The sequence below is a fragment of the Leptosomus discolor genome, chromosome 5 (assembly GCF_034619465.1).
Source record: "Leptosomus discolor isolate bLepDis1 chromosome 5, bLepDis1.hap2, whole genome shotgun sequence".
NCBI classification, from domain to species: Eukaryota; Metazoa; Chordata; class Aves; order Leptosomiformes; family Leptosomidae; genus Leptosomus; species Leptosomus discolor.
Window position 1 is genome coordinate 6,655,000 of NC_141395.1, and position 21,358 is coordinate 6,676,357.

At 43.3% G+C, this 21,358-nt stretch overlaps 1 protein-coding gene across 1 annotated transcript; it reads left to right on the forward strand.

The window, feature by feature from the left end:
* The first annotated feature begins 20,429 nt into the window (after positions 1–20,429).
* LOC147415445 (transcription factor 15-like) lies at positions 20,430–21,040 on the forward strand. Its single transcript, XM_086465938.1, has 2 exons — positions 20,430–20,837; positions 20,990–21,040. The coding sequence occupies exons 1-2, from the start codon at positions 20,430–20,432 to the stop codon at positions 21,038–21,040; spliced, it is 459 nt and encodes a 152-aa protein (XP_086322064.1).
* The last annotated feature ends 318 nt before the right edge of the window (positions 21,041–21,358 follow it).

The following is a 21,358-nucleotide window of genomic DNA, read 5'->3' on the forward strand; positions in this document are numbered from 1 at the left end:
GAACTCTCCATCACTGATTGAACAGGAGATTTAGATCAAATTCATTTAGATGAAATTAATATTCAGTGTTGAAATTATGTTGCTGTAATGATGATCAGAAGAAAATATTGAGAGCAATAAAACAAAATCCTAAAGAAACTGGCACTACATCAGAGACAGCATATTGACGCTATTTACTTTAATTTCTCCAGGTTTCATCCCCGTCTACATCACTGTCAACACCTCATGTAACCAAGCAAATAACTCTCAAAGAGCCAGGGAGTGCAAGCCAATGGTTGCAGCTGCCATTAGGCCTCTACATATTGTAGTAAGCAAACGTATCCACTCATTATGACCTTGATCTAACAGCCCCAGTAGCTGGCTCAAAGGCTTATTGAGTACCACATTTTAAAATGTTATTTCACAGGGAATGTTTATAGAAAGTTACATTTCTCTTACTGGTTTTCAATTATAACAAGCAAAAGACTATGGCAGAGGAGAGTGCGAAAATAAAAATGAGAACACAAAAGGAAATCAGAGGCAAGTGACTCAAAGGCAATAAGCAAACCTCTTTCAACAGTCAGGCGTGTTTTCAAAACTATTTAACAGGTCACAGATAGTAGGGGACACTTACTTGGGTCGCCTTAGCGTTATGTTAGTAAGCATCCTTTCCAATTTCATCACCGCAGAACCTGACTCTCCAAGCATACTTCCGTGCATGTAAATAACTTTAAATAAGTTACAGCAAAGTCCTGTTGGCTTATAATTCAGTCACTCCGACGAAGCTCCTCAGAGGGGCTCTTGCCACCGGGAAAGAGGACATGCTGAATCACAACTTTCATTTATTGAAAGCAACGAAGGCCAGATTTGGGCAATTGAAGGCAATAGAAAAATTCCTACCGAGTTGAGTGGACTTTGAATCTTATGCTAAGTTCTCGACAGGCGTTCGCCCTTGGCTTTAATTCAGCTGTTGTCCCCCTCCTTCAGGTGCAGTTGCCATTTGGTCAAATTAACTATTGTCAGATTCAGGAGATGGATGGGGGTTTGGATCTGGCTGTGTGGCTACCCATGTTACATTTTCATTTTATACACCTGCAGCTCCTTTTCTAATTTGAAAATTACTTTGTTATACTTAAATTGCTTTCAAAGGCAGTCTGTCCAAGCTAGCAGATGCACTAATGAGGGTTCTTTATCTTTAAAATGTGCAAAGGGTAATTTTCATTTTCCGTTTAATTTCAGAAATCTTTTAGTCCGTTATTTTTCAGTTCACATTTAATACCAGAATGAAGGGACAGAAACGTAAGAGTCTTTGTTGTAATCTTTAATGGATTAGTGGTATTGATCAAAGAGATTTGGGTGCTGATGTGAATTTGTCACTTAATCTTATAGGCATGTTTATCTATTTACCAAGAAATCGGAGTGTCAAGTTAGCAGTGGTATGAGGCCAAGGGCTGGTACTCCTGCTTCCACAGTTGGATACACTTCTTAAGGAAAGGAAATAAATGGTCAAATTATATATATCATTGTGTATTAGGGTGGGGATTGCTGTTTCTTTTTCTAACTCAGAATTTCCCTAACTTCATCTAAACAGAGCAATTTCATCAGGGATGAAGCAATGCAAGACAATATTCTGTATAAATGAAGTAACCTGTGCAGTGCATGTTAATGGGGAGAAAGGCTGCATCGCTGGGATTTCTTTCTTTTTTAATTAGATGCAATCAGTTTGACAAAAGGACATTGAGTGGTCTTGATTTTCATTTCAGAGAGATGTGATCATACTTACAATATATTTGTCAGGCAATTTGAAAAAACGCCCTGTTAGATTATTAAATTAACTCGTTGCATATATCATATTGGTAAATTAAATCTGAAGTGACCTTGAAGAAATAAAAGTTTCAAATTTAAAAAAGGGTAAGTTTTTGAAGGGAAAATAAGATTTGCTTGAAATTCACAATGTGTTTACTGCACGTCCAAAATTTCAGCTCTTCTTGCTTGCTTCTAAACCCTTTACGGAGAAAGGATTCTAGGATCTTGACTTCACTCACAGGAGGGAAAGGGAAAAAAGCATGTCAGTTGAAACACCATGTAAAATCACTGTATCTTCAACCTGCTTAAATAAGAGCAGGGTGGGGAAAAGAAGGAGCTAAGATAGGGTTACTGTATCAGCATTGTATGAGAAAGTAGAGAACAAGGGTTCTCAATTTTCGGTCCAGAGGTTCCCTTTGGATGAAAACTGGTCCATTAAACATTTAATATAGCCTTTTCTCTGCCACCAGGTTCTGTCTCTCCTCTCAGTGACTTCTCCTCCACATGAAATAATCTGTGAAACAGGTTGCTAGCCCTGCTCAGGCAGGGGGAAGGATGGCTCACTGGCAAAGGGGATCAGAAAGGCAAAGGGCATCACAGGACACGTTTGGACATTGTGTGAGGTGGAAGAGGACTTGTCCCAGCACTGGTGGGGCTAAGGAGGAGGTGGTGAGAGCTTGCCTAGAAGGCTGGGGATGGTGGGAAAATGGTCCAGTGTGGATGTCAGCAGCACAAAGGCAAATGGCAAAGAGGACTTTGGTTTCAGGGAAAGAAGATCCATGATGAAAATGGAGAAGGGAAAACATAGAAGCACTGTTTATGCAACAGGTGTTGAGATGGTCCAACATTTCTAGTCATGTGGCAGAGACAGTGGAGTAAAAGCATCATAATACTGTGAAAACCAGTGCTGAAAAGTAAACTGAATAGCCAAATGAGCCAGAAAGGATGCAAAGCACCAGTTTGAGGTGCAGACTTCTTGTAATTCGATATGATGGACAGCTATCTTCCATGAAGGGTATATTAGAAGGCTGCAAGCTGAATTCAGATGTAGCACAGGCTTTCCATTATCAAGACATTCATACAATATTTGCTCCTGGAAATTAAAGTTCATAGCATTTTGGATCACATATTTGCATATAATAACCTCTGATCTCTGTGCTCTTTCTTGCTGCCTGGTTTCTAGTTCCTACCACCAAACTCCAGTCTCAACCTGTACTTTCTATCAGTCCTGTTCCTCTACCTGAAGCTGATGCCGCTACTTATTCACAGCATCTTCCAGCTAAACTGATCTTTTCTCAAGAGATGTCACTTCTCCCGCAGACTCAGGAGGCTATAATGTTTTTTGGCACTGACATGGCTTAAATGTGTCAGCTGGGACCGATTCTGTTTCCATACACTTGAAACTTTCCTTCTGTGGGTATAATGGTTACTCAGGCATATCTGCTCTTTTTCTGCTGACAACAATTGCAGGCATTTTAAAAGCTATAGATGATAACAACAAAAGCCTGGCAGCACTGACTGGAGAGTTTTTCTGAAATACTGATATGAAGAATTCTCATCCATAACTTTGTAAGAATCACATTAACCCTGATCTTCAGGAGCCGTGTTCAGCTGTATCAAAAATATCCCACTAAAACAGACCTCCAGTTCCTTCGGGATATCCTGAGCTCAGACGTACCCTCTTCTCACTTCGGGTTAGGAAAAATGCACTTAGACCATAAACATTTGTGTACATCTCTGGTAGTATGAAGCAATGAGGCTTCTGCAACATGTGTTTCTGACTATCAGTGTAGTCTTCCACGTAGTAACACCTTTATTTTCTCTATTTAAGATAAATTTCCATAAAACTCCTCCTAGCTGCAATGAAGCAGCTCAGCAAATTTCCTTAACGGCACTAATGGTAATTCACCATTCTTTCCTTTACCTGCTCCAGGCTGGGCACAGTCTCAAGCACAGACAGAATCAGAAGAAAAAGCAAGAAGGTCTATAAAGGACATTATCACTGGAAAGAGACACTAGGATTTATAATCTGCTCTCTCTGAGCCAATGCTTCAATGCAAGTAAAGGCCCACAGCTATAAACATTCTGTCAACAGTACAATAAGAGTGGCATCCACCAGCACTTGTGGATAACTAACAGAAGTTAAGCACTTGTGTTTGATAAAATCATAATCATTGCTCACATATTTTAACAGAATAATTCCAAGGATCATGGAGAAAAGACAAACTCTTGTCATACTTTTCCCCTCATTCGGACAATGGAAGTAAGAGGAGAGGGAGCAAAGATGAGGTAAAGACCAGAAGAGTCACCAAAACAAAACCTACCCAACTAGTTCTAACCTGAAATAACAAACAACATCAAACGTTCCTGCAGAACGGAAACCCACGCATTTAGCTAGATGCACATGCCATCAGACTCAAACGCCATTTGAGTGGTGCTCCAACATACGCCGCTCTTGATGGTTTACCATTTTTTCCCCACGTGGAGGAGATTCAGGCCTGGTAACCTACAGAGCTGTCCCGCTTCTGCATAAGCAGCAGAGGTTGTTTATAAGAAATGTAAACCATTAAAAAAAGATGCTGCGGAAACTTTGGAAATGGAGCTGCTGTCAGCAGAGATTAAATTGTATACCAACAGCACGACATTTATGCACTGCTACTTAAACTGTGACAAATGGTTGCAAACATGATAGTTTCAGGATCTTTAATCTAAATGAATGGTGCTTTTAGCCTACCTCTGACTGGAATTCATTTTGGAAATAAAGAAGCATTTCCTACTCGGCTGTGTACAGAACTACCCCACCAATGACTAAAAGGGCAGGAGTCACAGCTCTGGACAGCACTACGGTGTACTGTAAGGGCTGGAACAGGCTGTCTTTATGTATTTATTCCCTTCTGAGTCCCAAGCAATGTCTGTAATGTAAATGAAGATTTTACCTGTCGACCTTATATGTTTTCAAGGAGTTTTTTCTCCTCTTTCATTTTTCTTGTTATAACAACATGCATAATGCGAGCTCATACAAGGCAGCAAAGATTACATTAAAATGTAATTTTTAAAATCACAAATATCTCAAATAGCAAGTTACTCAAAAATCATTTCCATCATTATCAGTTTAAATGTAATATTAACTACTTGAGAAAACTGATGGCATAGGTAGTTCATCCTACTTATGCCAAATTTATTCCTATACTATCCTCAGAGACTCTCAGCTGAAGGAATTAAAAGCACGATTCTTACAAACAAGTATTTACAAAGTGGTTTTTTAGTGTTTATAGTCTTGTAATACAATATTTATAAAATAATCTAATTGCAAACATTCCAAGGTGTTCTTCAGCTGATAGCATGAGAAAAAGTCACTCTTCTATCCTAATCCTACCCCCACCTCCCTGTTCTCAGTCAGTGGCTTGACTGTACCCCTTGGAGATTTTGGAATTAAAAAAAAAAAAGAAAAAAAAAAAAAAAGACACAGGAAATGATGTTAGGTGAAAAACATTTCTTCGAAAAAGAAACAACTCATCACAATTACGAAAACATGAATTTGGCATACAATCAGATGACCAGCTTCTGATGCTTGCATGAAATTTCTGCGGCAGTCCCCTTGCACAACTGCATGATTTGCAGCTGGAGGGGAGACCTGAGGTGGGGAACTGGGAGATGCACTAAGAAAAAGATCCCTTAAAGTTGCCACTTTAAACCCTGACGTTTACTCCAGCTTTTTTATCACTCCTATGTTTTTAAAAAGACAATAAAAACAATCTTCCCTGTTCAGTTTTTTTGAGGGAAAATACAATCTTTGTTCAGAAGAAATTCTTCTGATGAAATACTTAGAACAAGGTTAAAATAAAGTTAAAGCTGTTTTTAAGAGCAGGAACGCACTGCCATCTCGTGGAGTGTGTGCGGGGAGGCTGTGCAGCCAGCCAGGCTGATGCGCTGGGATGAAACACACTCCAGCCTCCGTCACCTCGGCCTCGCCGCCCCAGGAATGCCACCACCGACAGACATCATCTTTCTGTGCCCACAGCCACATGCTAAACAGCAAGCTGCTGTATCTTTGGAAATGGTAAGAATTTTCCTAAGGAAATCTATCTGACCAAGAAATATAAAAGACCTTTAAAGATACATCTAATGCAGAGATCGGGATGAAATTTGGAGTTACGCTGCCGCCAAGGCTGCCTCTGTACTGGGAGGTTTGCACCTCAGCAGCCCACTAAAGAAACCAGTCCCAGCACAGAGGCAGTTTTGACAGGGAAAGCTGGTCTATCGACTGATGTAGCGGTAACACCTGCCACCAAAAAATGCTTTCTAACGGTAAAGCATGGGTTTTGTGGCAGATGCATAGATGCTGGGGTTCCGTGGGCGCAAGGATGCCCATCGAGTCACTCCTCTGTGCAACTCTGAGCAACACAGAAGTGCTGACAGAGGTCTGCAGCACGGCCCGCAGTCATTCTGTCAACCCTGCCAGGAATTGCCTAGATATTACAGAGTATCACCCTCCTGGTTTTTTTTATCAGTGTCTGTTATTTCAATATATTAGAGCTGAGATATTCAAAGCTGCCTGAGGGTTTGGAGAATTAGATTCAAAATGTTCTAGGCAGTTCTGAAAATTCCTAAGAGAGTGATTTTACAACACTATGAGTCTGATCCTTCAATCCCTCCTTGTGTAAGGAGCGCTTACGTAGAGAAATAGCTTAAGTAGTATTGTCTTAGAGCCAAATTTTGACATTTAGCTGCTGGCCATGCCAGTAGCACATTTTTTCTCATGCTCTCCAATCTACAAGTAAACTCAGAGTGAGCAAAAGCTACCATCTTGCCTTTGGGCAAGGTGTACTCCTGGACATGCACCAAGAGAAGAGAGCCTGTAACTCAGACGTGCTGTAATTGTGAGAGATGCATTCAGCACATGTAGGTGGAAAATAGATTCCTTACAGGTTGTGTTAAAATTGGGGAAGATTTTAATTATTTTGCAGAAAAAAATATGTCTTGGTTTGTTAGCCCGGTATTGTGCTGTGGTTTTCTTGTGAGCTGTGGGCTCAAAATCCAGCAAAAGCTAACAGGCACAGAGGCAGGAAGAATGGACCCACGCATAGTACCACAACACATTCACTCTTAAAGAAAAGATGCAGCAGAGAATAAGCTGCAGCAAGTCCAAAACAAACCACCTGCTGAAGATGCAGAGACCAGCTGGGAGCAGCACCAAGGCCCCAGGACAGACAAAGGCTATGTGGATAAAAGACAAACTGACAACTGATGTCAGTCAGACCGACGGAAAGAAGGTAAAGTAACCTTACCTGTAGTTTAAAATGATGCCAGGGACAAGTGTACAGTTCAGGGGGGAGAAAATGTGTTAGCTTTTTTCCATGAATTTTCAGGGAAACAAATATGTGCAAGCATCCTGCTTGTGTGCCTGTGTCCAGCAGTCCACTCAGTAACTTTTTAATCTTTTAGGTTTAACCAAGCCTGACAGAGAGGTAGCAAGCTTGAAGGCCCTGTATTCCTAACACAATTTACCAATACAAACACTTAGACAGCAATGATGCACTTCGTACCCCCATCAAGAAAAAAGCGGCGGCAGCCTGTATCAGAGCTCAGTCAAAACAGCTCCAAAACAGGCACAAAACCATAGGAAATCAGATTTCAGGAGTTCTGATTTTGTAGGACTAATGCTTACTCTAAAGCATTTCTTTCTGTCACTAGATTTAGTGGCTGGTTTTCCTTCCCAAAGTATTTAAATTATTATATCTCAGGTGGTAAAAAGGAAATGGGGTGGAATGCTGACTTGATTTAAAAACAGGATGAGCAGTGGGATTTCATTTGGAAAGGAGCACAGAGATAGACTCATCTTTTGAAAGAAACAGTCATGAGAAAATGAAAAACAGGTCATAGCTCACCCTGAAAACATAATGCCTGCGAAAAAGTCTGGCCTGAGTAAAGGATGGAAGTAAATATTCTCCATTCATGTCTAAAATAGTGCTTCCAGGCAATTTACTCTATACCCAGTGCACCAGAATGGGTGTTCACACCCCACAAAGTAACCTTGAACAAGATGTAAAAAACACTGCGCATAAGAAGCCGACATGAGTTTCTAAAATGCCCTAAGTGTCTGAGTCGATCCAGTGAAGGGTTATGAAACGAGGAAAAGATGAGGTTCTTCCACCTCACTCCCAGCTGGTAATTGCACTCATCGTTCTTATTGTATACAGGAGACCATGGCATACTGAGTGACGGTTTATTTTGTTATGCTGGGTAGACGTGAAGAACCTAGACAGTATTGGCAAAAGTTCGGCAGGGACTTCAGCATACAAAACTCAAAGTTATGGTGAGCTCAGACCTGTGTTACTCTTCACTGAATTCACTAAAGTTTGGATGGTTGAGAGGTTCGGAGGGCTTTTGCCCATGCCTACTGCAGATTCAGTTCTCTGACAGAGTCACTGGATTTCAGTAACTCTTTTCTCTCTTTTCTTCTGCCCGTATCCACTGAAGTCTTCTCTTTAGCGCCCGCCGTTTCTCAAAACACACATGGACAAGCATCAGAGGATTGTTCTGCAACACATTTGGTAAGCTCCATAATGCTGAGATTAGAAAAGGACACTACACCAATAAAAACAAAATCCTTATAAAGCCTTTGATGAAAACATGGGGTTAGTACATTTCCTTCAATATACTTTGGCTTTTAAAATGCACTATGCCAATCACTTCTCAAGAATGATTTAAGCACGTTTGGACTAACAACTTGCCACATCTTATCAACTGATACGTATGTAACAGCGCATCGTTTTCTTAGAAACATTTCCACGCCTTGGAGAAAGTAAAACATGGATTCAAATAAGCATGGTTTCAGTTCTGCAGATCAAAACCTACCCCAGTTAGTCATACATAGCACTAAGCCACGTGATGATTCGCAAGAATCTCAGTCTGGTTTACGAACAACAAATTAACCCTGATTAATAACATGCTTGGGAAGCGGTTGGACACAGCGATTTCCCACAAAGGCAGGATCTTAATAAATCTCCCACACCCAAATATTATACACAGTTTCACTACGTTTTACCACTCACAACTTTTTATTTGTAACTGGGCGTTTGCTCTCTGTCAGCTCCCAACTCCCCTTTCCTGAGCAGGTCAGGCTTTTCAGCTCCACACAGCTAGTGTGTGCTGGAGAAATCTACTTTTGTCACTTGTGCCCATTCGAAACTGTGAATATTGTCAACGCTACGTCTGACTGTTGCAGCAGTACCCAGAGGTCCAGTCCGGTCACCATCACACTAAGTATAGTCCTTGCCTCTAAGGAGCTAATTCACAATGAATAATTTAGCTGACAAACTTAGTCTGCTTGAGAAATACCCACGAGCAGATTTCAATTTCTTCAACCATAATCATTAGTCAAAATATGCTGGAATAAAGATGAGGTGAAAGAGGTTGAGGGGAAGAAAGATGAGGGGGGGGAAAGGGGGATCATACCTGTATTTCTGGATAGCACAGCATGACTTCAGGGTCCTGATTTCTATTCCTTATACCCAATGGATGAAATTAATTTGGGCAGGAGAGAGAAAAAGCCTTTCCAGACTATGAAACTAGTTTAGATTAGAACTAAGGAACTAATACAAATTTCACCACTTTCCATTCCAAGTGCAGGATTGTCTTCTTTAATTATAGTTTTTTCCTATCATACAGAGCCACCAGAGTGCCTGTAAGGAGAGGCAGAAAATCCTACGTAGTCCCTACCCCACATGAAGAATTCTGCAACAGAAATCACACCATCCATGCGTTCAGGTGTGTGACGCAAAGGCAAACACACGCTGGGCCAGCCACAAGTTGGGAACAGCTCGCCCTGGATGTATGTCTGTCCCATGACAAAGTGCTCCTGCATTCTGGCTGAGGGTGGCCACACCTTTGCTCAGATGAAAGGTACCACCCTTAAGGGCTCTTCATGCATAATGCCCCAGCTAAGTGATTTAGGGTGACTGAAAGAGGGAGAAATTACCCGTGGCAGGAGATGTTAGTCCGCTGCTGAACTGGTTCAGACTACAGGAAGACATCAAGAGTAGGACCAAATAGTGGCACTTCCTCCTGAGTTAATGTAATGTTTTCCAAACACGTGGGATTTGTCACACTGTAGGCAAGACTGATGTATCTAAAGGAAGACTCTTGCCTCCTTTACAAAACACAAGCAGTGCAAAAATAGGAGCCTAATTCTGGGCTTGTTCTATGTCCACCAGAGTGACTATGCACTAACTGCAACCGAGCTACTGCAGAGTTACATTGATATACTCACACAAGAATATTACCTCAAACATAAAATACTTAATATCTGATCTATTTCTTATCAGATCACTTCACTGCTGCAGGTTTATGGCCTTGAGGACATGTATGCCCCTTCTTTCTCAAGTCTAATGTCTGACCTGCAATCTGAATTTCTCTAGGAAAGAAAAAGGAACTAAATAGTATTTTACTGTTAACTAGTAATTGATTCTTTTCTTCAAGTAAAATGAAGCGTTTCTTTGATTAAAAATGAGCAGGTGGCATTTCCAATATTGTATAAATGACTGAGAACCTGTTCCCTGACTCGTAATGATCATACACAAATTTTAAGACTGAACACTGAAACGTACAGTGTCCACCTTCCCTTTACTCCTTCAACACAGGAGAGCAATTTTGAATTACAAAAAAGTCTCCCCACTCCCTTCCTTCCCCTCCCTTCAACAAGTTTGGCAGCTAGTTCACTGCCACAGAAGCGAGCCCGAGTATGTGCAAGCTCTGTGCTATATTAGCACAATTTTTTGACAGGCTTCTTTATTTTCCTAAGTGTTGGAGAGGGATGTTTGTTATATTTCTTATACAGGTGAGGTTAACAGTGAATATCAGGCACAGAGATCAGTCAGAACTAAAAACATCATTTACAAATTCACATTCTAAATGTCCTTTTCGGAAAGATGACGTTTTGGGTAAATAATTGCTGAGGATTGTCTAGAAGGAAGCTTATCAACACAAGTACCTCCCAGGCAGGCAGCAGTTTAGTCTGCTAAGGACACAACTCTGTATGGAGCTGCTTCAAAGACAGAAAAGATAACTAGACAGGTCTGCCTTGGAGGCAGGTCATCAGCAAGGGGATGTCTCCTAGACAGGTACCTGTTCTTGTCTGCCTGGAAAGTGAGTTATGAGCCTTTGCACAGCACCTCTCAGGCAAGAAACTTACTCGGGTCTGCCTAGAAGGCAGGTCAGCACGCACATGTGCCTAACAGGCACACAATGATGCAAGTCTGTCTCCCCATACCTTCAAAGATCCCGAGACAAGTCAAGAATTTCATTTTAATGATTTCAGCAGAAAGCCATTATTTCCTGTAAGAAATAATTTTCAGTGCAGTTGCTGAATATGTCAAACTGCAGTTTCTTTAGCGACACAATCCTAATGCCAGATACAAGAACAGAATTCCTCTTTACAGGGTTCTGGTAGTATTCTTAATATAAAAGGAAATGTTGTTTTATAAGATTCGGCAGCAGGTTACTACAGAGAGCAAAATGTCCAAAAGAACAGGCAAGTACAACTGGAAAAAAGAAAACTGACAGCAGACACACTAAGAAATTATATGTACTCTACCCAGATGTTGGCTTACTGTTTTCTCTCCCATCAACGTAAGTAACAGCAATGATTGCAGTGGAGGTTTAGATAGAATTGGCACAAGTGATAAATTTAAATATCATTCATTTCAAAAGGATTAAAAATTTTAAAAATCCCCTATCAGCAAGGGCTTTAGCAAAGCCATAGCTTTAATCACTCGACTAGAGAGCTTTTTAATAAAGATGAAGAGCTTACTTTGCACAGAGGTGTGGTTTCAGTGCATTTGTGAATTCAGACAGCTCTCCATCAGGTACGCTCAATTCAGGATTTCAAGTTTTCTTCATTACAATATTATCTGCATTTTCACTTTATCCATGAAAGCTGAGATCACACACAAGCCAATACTTCTGGATCAGTGTTTGGATAGTGTGTGCTGCCCCAAAGTGAAGCAGAAATCTTAAAACAGAGAGCAGTTAGCAGCAGCCTGAAGTGAGAAAGAAAAAAACCTGACGTTAATCAGTAGTGGTTCATTATGTAAATGTTGTATATCTCTAAGAAAGATTCAGCGGCATCCACTGTGACGGAAGGACACTGGTTGAGACAGTGGGCCAGCAGTAGGGCGTTCCAGCCTCTTGGGGCCCCATAAGGCAGCTTGGAAGCTCTAGTTATTTTAAAAGAAATAGAAGCATGAAAAACGAGAACAAGGCTCCAAAATGTGCTGTAAAATAGACAGTAAATTGGGCACACTTCAGGCGGAAGGCAGGGCATATTCAGAAAACACAAGGCAAACAGCACTTGTTTAAACTAAAACAAAAGAGTTGGGTTTAATTAAGAGCACGAGTAAGCCACTCTTTATACCTGCACAATCTTTAAAGACTCAGGATATGGGACCCTGCACTTGTGTTATGCAGGACCACCTGGTCTGCCAACTGTCAGCAGGAATTTTAATGAGAGTGACTTATCTTTTCCAAGTTATATCCCCATAGGCACCCAAGGAAAGGTCAAATAATCTTTGTAGAGGGTTTTCTGTGTCTGAGATGGATCTTTGATGTGCAATCTGTAATATATGTAAAAGACTTGCCATATAACCATCGAGAAAAAAGTTCTATGGGTATAAAACCACAAAAAATAGAATTCATTCTTATACTTGCAGTATACATGAGACTGCTACAGTCTGCACAGCCCCCTAATCTAAATAGCTTAGTCAAACTTATTTTACAGGATCCTATCTGCATTGATGGAGCTAAAATTTTTTACCAAAAGCATAATGCTGGCATCATTCCATGTTTGTTTGGCACCATGGAATAGCCTTTTAAGCTTTCAAACTGTAAACTTTTTGTTTGCCACAATTCACCTATTATTATTAAACTGTATTATTCCAGCTCCAAAGAACCATGGTCACCAGCAGCTGTGGATTTAGGTTTCCAAAACACTCTTTTCCGTTGAAAGACACGTCTTTTAGAGAAAATTCTATTTTAAGCAGCTCACCAGGTTTTGTTTTATTTTTTCCAACTTGTGAAATTTTCTGCCTTCCCTGATGGGTTTAGTTAGTAATTGACTAAAGCAACTTTTTAGAAAACTTTCTACATCTCTGTCTAAATAAAGATAAAAATAGTATCTACCCCACTGCCTCAAATGTGAGTAAAAGGTCAGGGATGAGATGATTTTATTCTAAGCTGCCTTTCCCATACTCTGCTACTGGGACCAAAGGAGAACCTAAAACACCTCAGAGACATCTAAGGGCTGAATTAATTTTTTCAAACTGAAATAGCCCCACAGAGGTCCTCTCCAGCTGAAGATCAAGCTGAGCACCTTGTCTTGCCAGATACTCCAAACAGCCTGTGCATCCACATCTTCACTGGTATAGCCTGCTAACGCCTATTTAAATCTCTTTTAAATCTCTCAGGCTTTTTGCAAATGCTGAACTGGATTTAAGTAAGTCTCAAAATTTTAGATCTGAATCTTATACAACATGTTTGCATAAGAGTGCCCTTGTGTTATCCAGAGGGTGCCCAGGAAACAGAAGCTATTTCACAAAACAGTTCCAGCACGTCCACAGCCTTTTCTTGTGCTGGAGCAGAGCAGACAGGTACCAGGCAATGCTGGCGCTGCGTGACACTGCTGGTCGGCTGCGGCCATGCCTGGGCACGCAACTGTGTGTTAGCAGCTCCCACGTCTGCCATGCTGCAGGGGGAAGGGTGGCTCAAGTACGCCTCTTTCTCTACACGGCACTGAAAAGTTGGCTGTCTTCTTTACAACACACATTTGAAACCGAAATAGCTTTATTTTTTTATACACACACACATAGAATCATAGACTCATAAAACAGTTTTGGTTGGAAGAGACCTTCAAGATCATCAAGTCCAACCCTTGTCCTAGCTCTACCAACATGACTAAACCATGTCCCTAAGTACAACATCTACCCGTCTCTTAAACACCACCAGACATGGTGACTCCACCACCTCCCTGGGCAGGCTGTTCCAATGCCTGACAGCCCTTTCAGTAAAGAAATTTTTCCTAATATCCAGCCTGAACCTCCCCTGGTGCAGCTCAAGGCCATTTCCCCTTGTTCTATCACTTGTTACTTGGGAGAAGAGACCAACCCCCACCTCACTACAACCTCCTTTCAGGTAGTTGTAGAGAGTGATAAGGTTTCCCCTCAGCCTTCTCTTCTCCAGGCTGAACAGCCCCAGATCCCTCAGCCGCTCCTCATACAAGACATGCTCCAAATCCTTCACTAGCTTGGTAGCCCCCCCCTCTGTACCCTCTCCAGCACCTCAATGTCCTTCTTGTAGAGAGGGGCCCAAAACTGGACACAGCACTCGAGGTGCGGCCTCACCAAAGCCGAGTACAGGGGAATGATCACCTCCCCACTTCAACTTCTCTTACAAAAATTGAGACTATAAAGGAATTTCCCTTCACACCCCCCTCTAATATCAGTGTAATATTTCCAACAGCTGCCTAACACTAGCTTCCCCGTGATGTCAGTTTGGAACCAAAGGGATTGCTAACCAGTGAGGACCAGCTCTTGTATTCTGCTTTTGTAACACTGAGCAGTTATGAAGTAACCTTAAAATTTTGCCTACAGTTCAGCAATTGATTATCATTGTGATTATGCCATCAGCTACACCAGTGCAGAGACACACTAACTCGACTGGTGACAATGAAGTCAGTGCTGACTTGAACCTGAGTAACTGAAATCGAATCTGTCCTCTACTCTACTTTGAACTATGGAATCATGATCACAGGTGTCTTCCTTAACAGAAGCGTAAGCGTTCAATTGAAGCGCTAAGGAGAATAAAGTGAAGTATCTAAAGAATGTCAGATTTTGAGTATCTTCATAGAAGGACACTCAAGAAGCTACGAAGAGGGAAAGACACCATACAAACAACTTCAGTTGTGGTTATACTGCGGAAGCTCCAGTAATTATACAGTCATTTATATTTCTTTCATGGGTTTTTGGGTACCTTTGTATTTATCAGCTCTAAGCACTTGAAAGAGACTGTTGAAAATACATCCTTTAGAGTATCTACAAAATTTTGAGCAGTATAGTGCTTTTCATGGAAGGATATTGTAAAACTACAAGTACCGAAAAAAAAAAAAAGCTTGCTTTGGAAGATCTAGCAATCATGAGGAGGGGGAGATGGAACAATCAAACCACAATAAGCATTTTGAAGTGTTTGCAATAGTTGTTTCACACAAGTGGACGATTCTGCATCTCATGTTCATGTTCATTACTATGGCAGCCACGTTATTTTTTATAACTAAAATTCAATTGCATTTCTCCAGTAGCTTTCCACCTTTATTTAACAAAATAAACAAACACTGGTCTGGATGACAATTCTATGTCTATTTAATAACGTATGTTCTGCTCTTACACTTCTCCAGGACCCAGAAAACTCCAGGGAACCTAGACATTGCGAAACAGACCTAGCCAACCATTAGTCTCTGAAAAGGCAAAACCATGGAACATGGGGTAGTATGACATGACACAGGCCGACCATCACGCTGACAGCATCTGGAAGTGGACAGAAAGAGCACAAGCTGGTGGTACTTAGTCACACGGAAAGTCTAAAGAGTCCATGGCGCTTTGCTGGACGGTGCTTCAAGTCCCTTTTGTCTATAAAACCAAACAAAGCACATTTCAGCAGTGTCTATTTGAGGCATGGATTCACATGGCAAAGCACAGGACAGCGGGACAGCCCCTCCTAGCCAGCCAGCCAGCTACGTAAAGAGACACGGGCAACCACAGTTTTCATCAAAGGTCTGGATGCTCACCAACACGTGGATTTCCAAATGGATTGGCAAAGGATCTCAGCCCCCAAACTACGCATCACAGCTCAATGTTACAGACAACATTTTCCCAACCACCAACCAAGCTCGGTCAGGATGGATTTAACAAGCAATGAAATAAGGGAGCAGGCGCGGAGAACGCCGGCTGCATTCAGCTTTAACGAACACAAAAGGCTCTGCACAAATACTGCTTGCAAAACATTTTGTTTCTGAGGGCAGGTCTACCATCCTCATATCGTTTCAATTTGACAGAGAAAAGAATATGCCTTGTCATCATTCTGCTGAATGCAACCACGATCAAAAATTACTTCTGAGGCAGTTAATAACAACTTTGAGAGTATCAGCAGAATCGTGTAGAACACCACTTAGATTTGGCAAGTTTAAATGGATTTGAAATAACAGGTGAATAATATATTCAGATTTGCCTCCGTGGGCAGCCAGAACAGAGAAAAATATTGTAACACAATTTTTTTTACAAAAAATCAAGATAAACAACTCAGTTCCTTTTTGTCAAGAGTAACAGAGTGGGCGTACAAATAAAATGCAGTAGGCAGGATGTCTCTGGAGTTTAACAAGGCCTCTAGCACTCCACCACACAGAAAACTCATTAACACACTGGAGAATCATGGCACAGATCAATTCAGATGAAGAACAGAGATTGTAAGTGAAGAGATTGCAAGTGAAGAGATAAGTGTCATGCTAAATCCGGCTGGGTAGAATATCAAGAGGGGACTTCTTAGATCCCACATTAATCAACTACCAGCAGTCCAGGGCAGAGCTGGTCCTGCTCCTCCCCTACTTGGGAAATTGCACTGCGGCAGCAAACTGCTAGTTCAAAATGTGTGGAGGATATTTATTAAAATCTGGAAGGTTCTCCATCCCACCTGACACGACTTAAACACATTAAGCCTTAAATCCACCTTTCCTCCTTTAAGGTGCTCTATGCGAGTCCTCCTTTGCCAGCAAATTCTCTTGTACCGTTCCATATTTTGACTGCTCCTCAATCTTCTCTCCTTAAAATCATTCTCCTACAGAACTCGTATAGGGTAAAATGCCATTTAACAGAGTCTTAGATCAACACGTATTTTATGGCAGTCACATTTATTAAGAACTGCGATAAAATGACAACTCCATCATCCAGGTTTGTTGTGAAGGACAGAAGTAGTTGTCACAGCCAGCCAGAGTCACAGCCAGGCACATAATGAACAACATTTTGTCAAATGTATTCTCCACTGTGTGGACATTTCCAGCCATTAACTTCCTTTATTTGTTTCTCATTGTTAGACCCCTCTGGACTCTCCCTTAAATCTACCAAATGTGACTGGAACATGTCGTGAACCTCTACTTTACAAGGCAAGCGCTGCAGACGGAGTGTGCTGCTTATTAACCTGTGTACACGCAAACGGGCGTGTTGTGGACTGCTCCAGACGGGCTTGCACGGCTTTCGCACCTCGTGCCTCTTCTTCACAAGGGGGAACAGCTCACACATGCGCTCACACCACCAAAATTCAGGGTTGGTCAGTATTGCTGCCCTGTGAGGACAGGAGCCCCATAGCCACTGGAAGAATCCCCGGGCGCGGACAGCTGACCTGTGTTTTCAATGCTTGCCATGGCAGTATTTGCTAAAGCCAAAACACGAACCAGGAGGGGCTCAGAAATCTGCGCTACAGATCTGTGCTACTGTTGCCTACAACACATACCTACCTCCTCATGCGTGTGAGCACTATCGTATAAGGAAATAAATATATATATACACACGTATGTTTAATGACTTTGATTGAGAAGACAAACAACAAGGAGTATAGTCCTTCAAAACCACGGCAGGCTGCAAGAAGAGCGCCATGGTGTGAGGAAAATAGAAACAGCCATGCAAACCGAAATTTTTTTGTCTATAGGATTATGGTGTATTTCTGCTCTTGAATAAACAACGGAATCTAACTGAAGTCAGTGTGACCCGCAGGCGCAGAATTATGCTGTAAACATTCAAGTACTGTATTTTAAAGGCATTTTTGTCTCTAAATGTCTTTTTTTCTTTACAAGTGAAACAATTCTGTGTTATGCTTTCTACTGAATTGGAGACACTTTGGGGAGGCTTCTTGGCTGTGACCAGAGACATTCTGAGCCACTAATTTAGATTTGTTTCTTTTGTAATCCTCTAATTAACCAGCTCTCTTCATAGGTACAGCTTTTCCATATGGTCTTCTTCCAAAGCCTTCTTTCTTTTATGTAGTTCCTATTAACACTGGTTTTCAAAAAGTAGAAGCAAATTAAAGAAACACCAGCCACTAGACTGCAACTGTATCAGTCAGATACTTCATATTTCCAGTCTGTTGAATATTGTTGAATGCTTCCTTACAACGGAGATCAGGTATCTTTCTCCATGTAGCACAAAGGCAAATTTCAGGCAAAACCTTATCACTACACATAAAATACTGCCCACTCTTCTGCTTTACATTCATGCAGCCCCATTCTTGCTTGTTATTGGCAATTCAGCAAATTGTAAAATAACAGCAATCCTGCGTTACTGCACCTTCCTTGAGGAATATGCTCCCCCTAGCACTTGCATAAATGTTATCCCAATCAATAACCTAGTAATTAAAGTCACCAGCATTTTGGCCTTTTTACAAGTCTCCTTATCTGAAAAAAAAAACAAAAAACCAAACATTCCTTGCTCTGCTTTTTCAAACTGCCTTGGAAACAACAAGAATCATTCGGCCACCCCTTCGTCCTTAAACCCTGAATTAGCTGTTGCTGTAATGTCAGTGAAAATTGTGCTGTTTTTCTCTGCAGACACAGCATTATTTTCCTCCTGAGTATCACATTCCTTTTCTTATTCTTCTAGTTTATCAATAAGCCATAAATTCTGATTTTGATAATACCAGTACTAGTTTTGTCTCGTGGCTCTTTTTGTTCAGGGGGTTTGGGTTTGGTTTGTTTTACTTCCAGTAATGAAAAAAAAACCCAAAGAAAGTGAAATGCTAAGGACAGGAAAACACTGGTAAGTGAATGACTGTGTCTAACAATCAATTATCTGCACTGTTCAGCTACCAGAACATATCAAGGGTGAAATCCTGCTTCCTTTAAATTCAATGGGAGTTTTGTCATTGACTTCAAATGAGCTAGAATTTCACTCTAGAAATATTGTATGTGACTAAACGGGAGAAGCCTTCATGGAAGACAGTGTCAGCCTTACCTGGAACTTCACTTCTCAGAAACTATTAGCAGCAGTTCTAAGTATTGACATTCAACTTCAGAACTTTCTAAATCACTTACTTTTTAAAAGGTTGAGCAGACAGAAGATAGAGCTTTTAATACTATGGAAGGATACAGTTATACTCACATACTCCCTGGAAAACTATCACTTGCATGATTTTTAACACAGCTTTCCCCAGCATCTGATGATGAAGGGCCATGTCCTGCCCTGCACCCCAAAGGAACTCCTTTGGATCAATGGCACAGCATCCACCCGCCCTCGTATTTCTGCAGCCTTTGTTTTCAAAGTACCTCAACCTGGAGCTAAGTTTATTGTATTGATATTCCATTACGGAAATCACAAAAATCTCAAAAACATTGTCTGAAGGGATATCAAAAACTTTTCCCCCTCTCTCTTTCAAGTAACATAAATAAAAACCATGTTAAAGAGGTTCTGCTCATTAATACGCCGAGGTACGGTACAGTCGCATTTGGCTGACAGAGCTGCTTGTCCGTTTTTGCCTGCAACCTCTGCCCAAAAGGAAGGTGCCACAAACGTAAAACAGCACTTTGCTGTCCTAGCAGATGAACGCAGTGCATAGATGTGGCCCTGCCTGTTGGTACCAGCTGTATTTTGAGAGGGCATGACTCCCAGCCAAATATGTCAGAGCAGCTGTCTGCCCTAAGTGTGCGCGCCCATGATTAAAGAGACAGGACTCTGCTAATCCAGCCCTGATTCGGGAAGAAGGATTAATATTTAGACACCACCACCACCACAAACAAGCTTCTGGGACCGTAAAAAAAAACGGTCAGTCAAGGCTGCTTAATCAAGTAGAGATGATTCATTTGAGAAAACCTGCACCATGACCTTTCATGAGTTTCTGAGCGCAGGCAGGCTGTCAAATTTTTATGGAGAAAAGAGGTGTAATCGACTAGTGCTTGTGATGACCTTTTAATGAGTAAATGGCTGAGGCAGGCACACGTTCTGGACAGAATAAGGAGTTGGATTTCTATGTGCGTCTACTGCTTGCTGGGGAAGGCGGTGAAATCCACCTCCGTGCTTGTTCCGTTAATCCACTCCAATATATATATATATATATATATATCTGTATCTATATACACCGACCCATACCTGTGCCCAGCTGGAACAGTGCGCGGCAGCGCAGAATTGGCAAAAACCGTAAAAGCCTGTACACCCTGCAAAGAGACGAGGGCCGTTCACGACAGCACCGTGCCCGTGGGAGCCTCCCGGCCCCCGCAGCTCCCGCCCCAGCGGGAAGGGCCAGGACGAGGCCCCCGGGGCCCGTACACACCGCCGTCGCGGCCGTCCCCCGCGGACCCCCCCCCCCCCCCGGCAGCGGGAGGGCGGAGGAGAGGGGGATTTCCGCGGGAGCCGGTGCCGGGTCGAGCCCAGGGCCCCCTCACGGCCGCCGCGGGCGACAGGTGCGGCGGCGGCCCCCGGCTAAAAGCGGCACCCGCGCCAAGCACGACCCGCCGCGCCGCCGGCGGGACACGGGGCCGCGGCGGCCGCCGCCGCGGGCAGGGGCGATGTGGCACCTGCCGCGCATAAAAGTCATGGGGCGGCGGGGCGGCGGCAAGCGCCATGAAGGCCGGCGGGGGGGCGGCGGCGGAGGGCGCGGGGCAGCGGCGGGCGGCGGGAGCGGGCGGCGGGCGGCGGCGGCGACGGCGGGCGCGGGGAGGCGGTGGCGGTGGCGGGCGGCGGGCGGCGGCCAACGCCCGTGAGCGGGACCGCACGCACAGCGTCAACACGGCCTTCGGCGCCCTCCGCCGGCTCATCCCCACCCGGCCGGCCGACCGCCGGCTCTCCAAGGTGGAGACGCTGCGCCTGGCCTCCAGCTACATCTCGCACCTGGCCAACGTGCTGCTGCTGCACCGGCGGCAGGCCGAGGGCGCGGCGGCCGCCCAGCCCTGCCCGCCGCCCTGCCCGCCGCCCGCCGCCGCCGCGCCGCGGCCCATCTGCACCTTCTGCCTCAGCGACCAGCGGCAGCGGGTAAGGGCCGGCTCCCGAGCTTCTCCCGTCGGGCAGCGAGGGCTTGCAGGGGGGTGGTTAGCGGTCCCCACGGCGGGTTGGGGATTGCCCCAGCCGAGGGCTCAGGGGTGGCCTTGGTGTTTCCTGACCCGTGTTTTTTGTCCCTCATGCAGCGCCGAGAAGGGGAGAAGCCGCTGCCTGGTCCAGCCTTAAGCGGACGCTGAACGGGCCCGGGGGGTCTCACGCCAGGCCTGCGCTGGCTGCCCAACTGCTCGGGTAACGCCGTGTGTTTACCCTGAAGTAACGCGGTCCCAAAAGAGTGACTTTTTTAAGCCTGTGTGCTTTGTTTCACATCGCGGCAGGTTTATTCAGGGTGTTTTGCAAGTGACATTGAGCGCCGTTGAGACAGTCGCACCAGGTGCGGCAGCTATTTTAGTGCGAGAAACGTTAAACCTCAGCAGCCGAGCCCTGATCCTGGTATCTCCTAAACCTGTGTCACATGGTGAAACTCGAACTTCCAAACACACGGCGTCTCCTGTCAG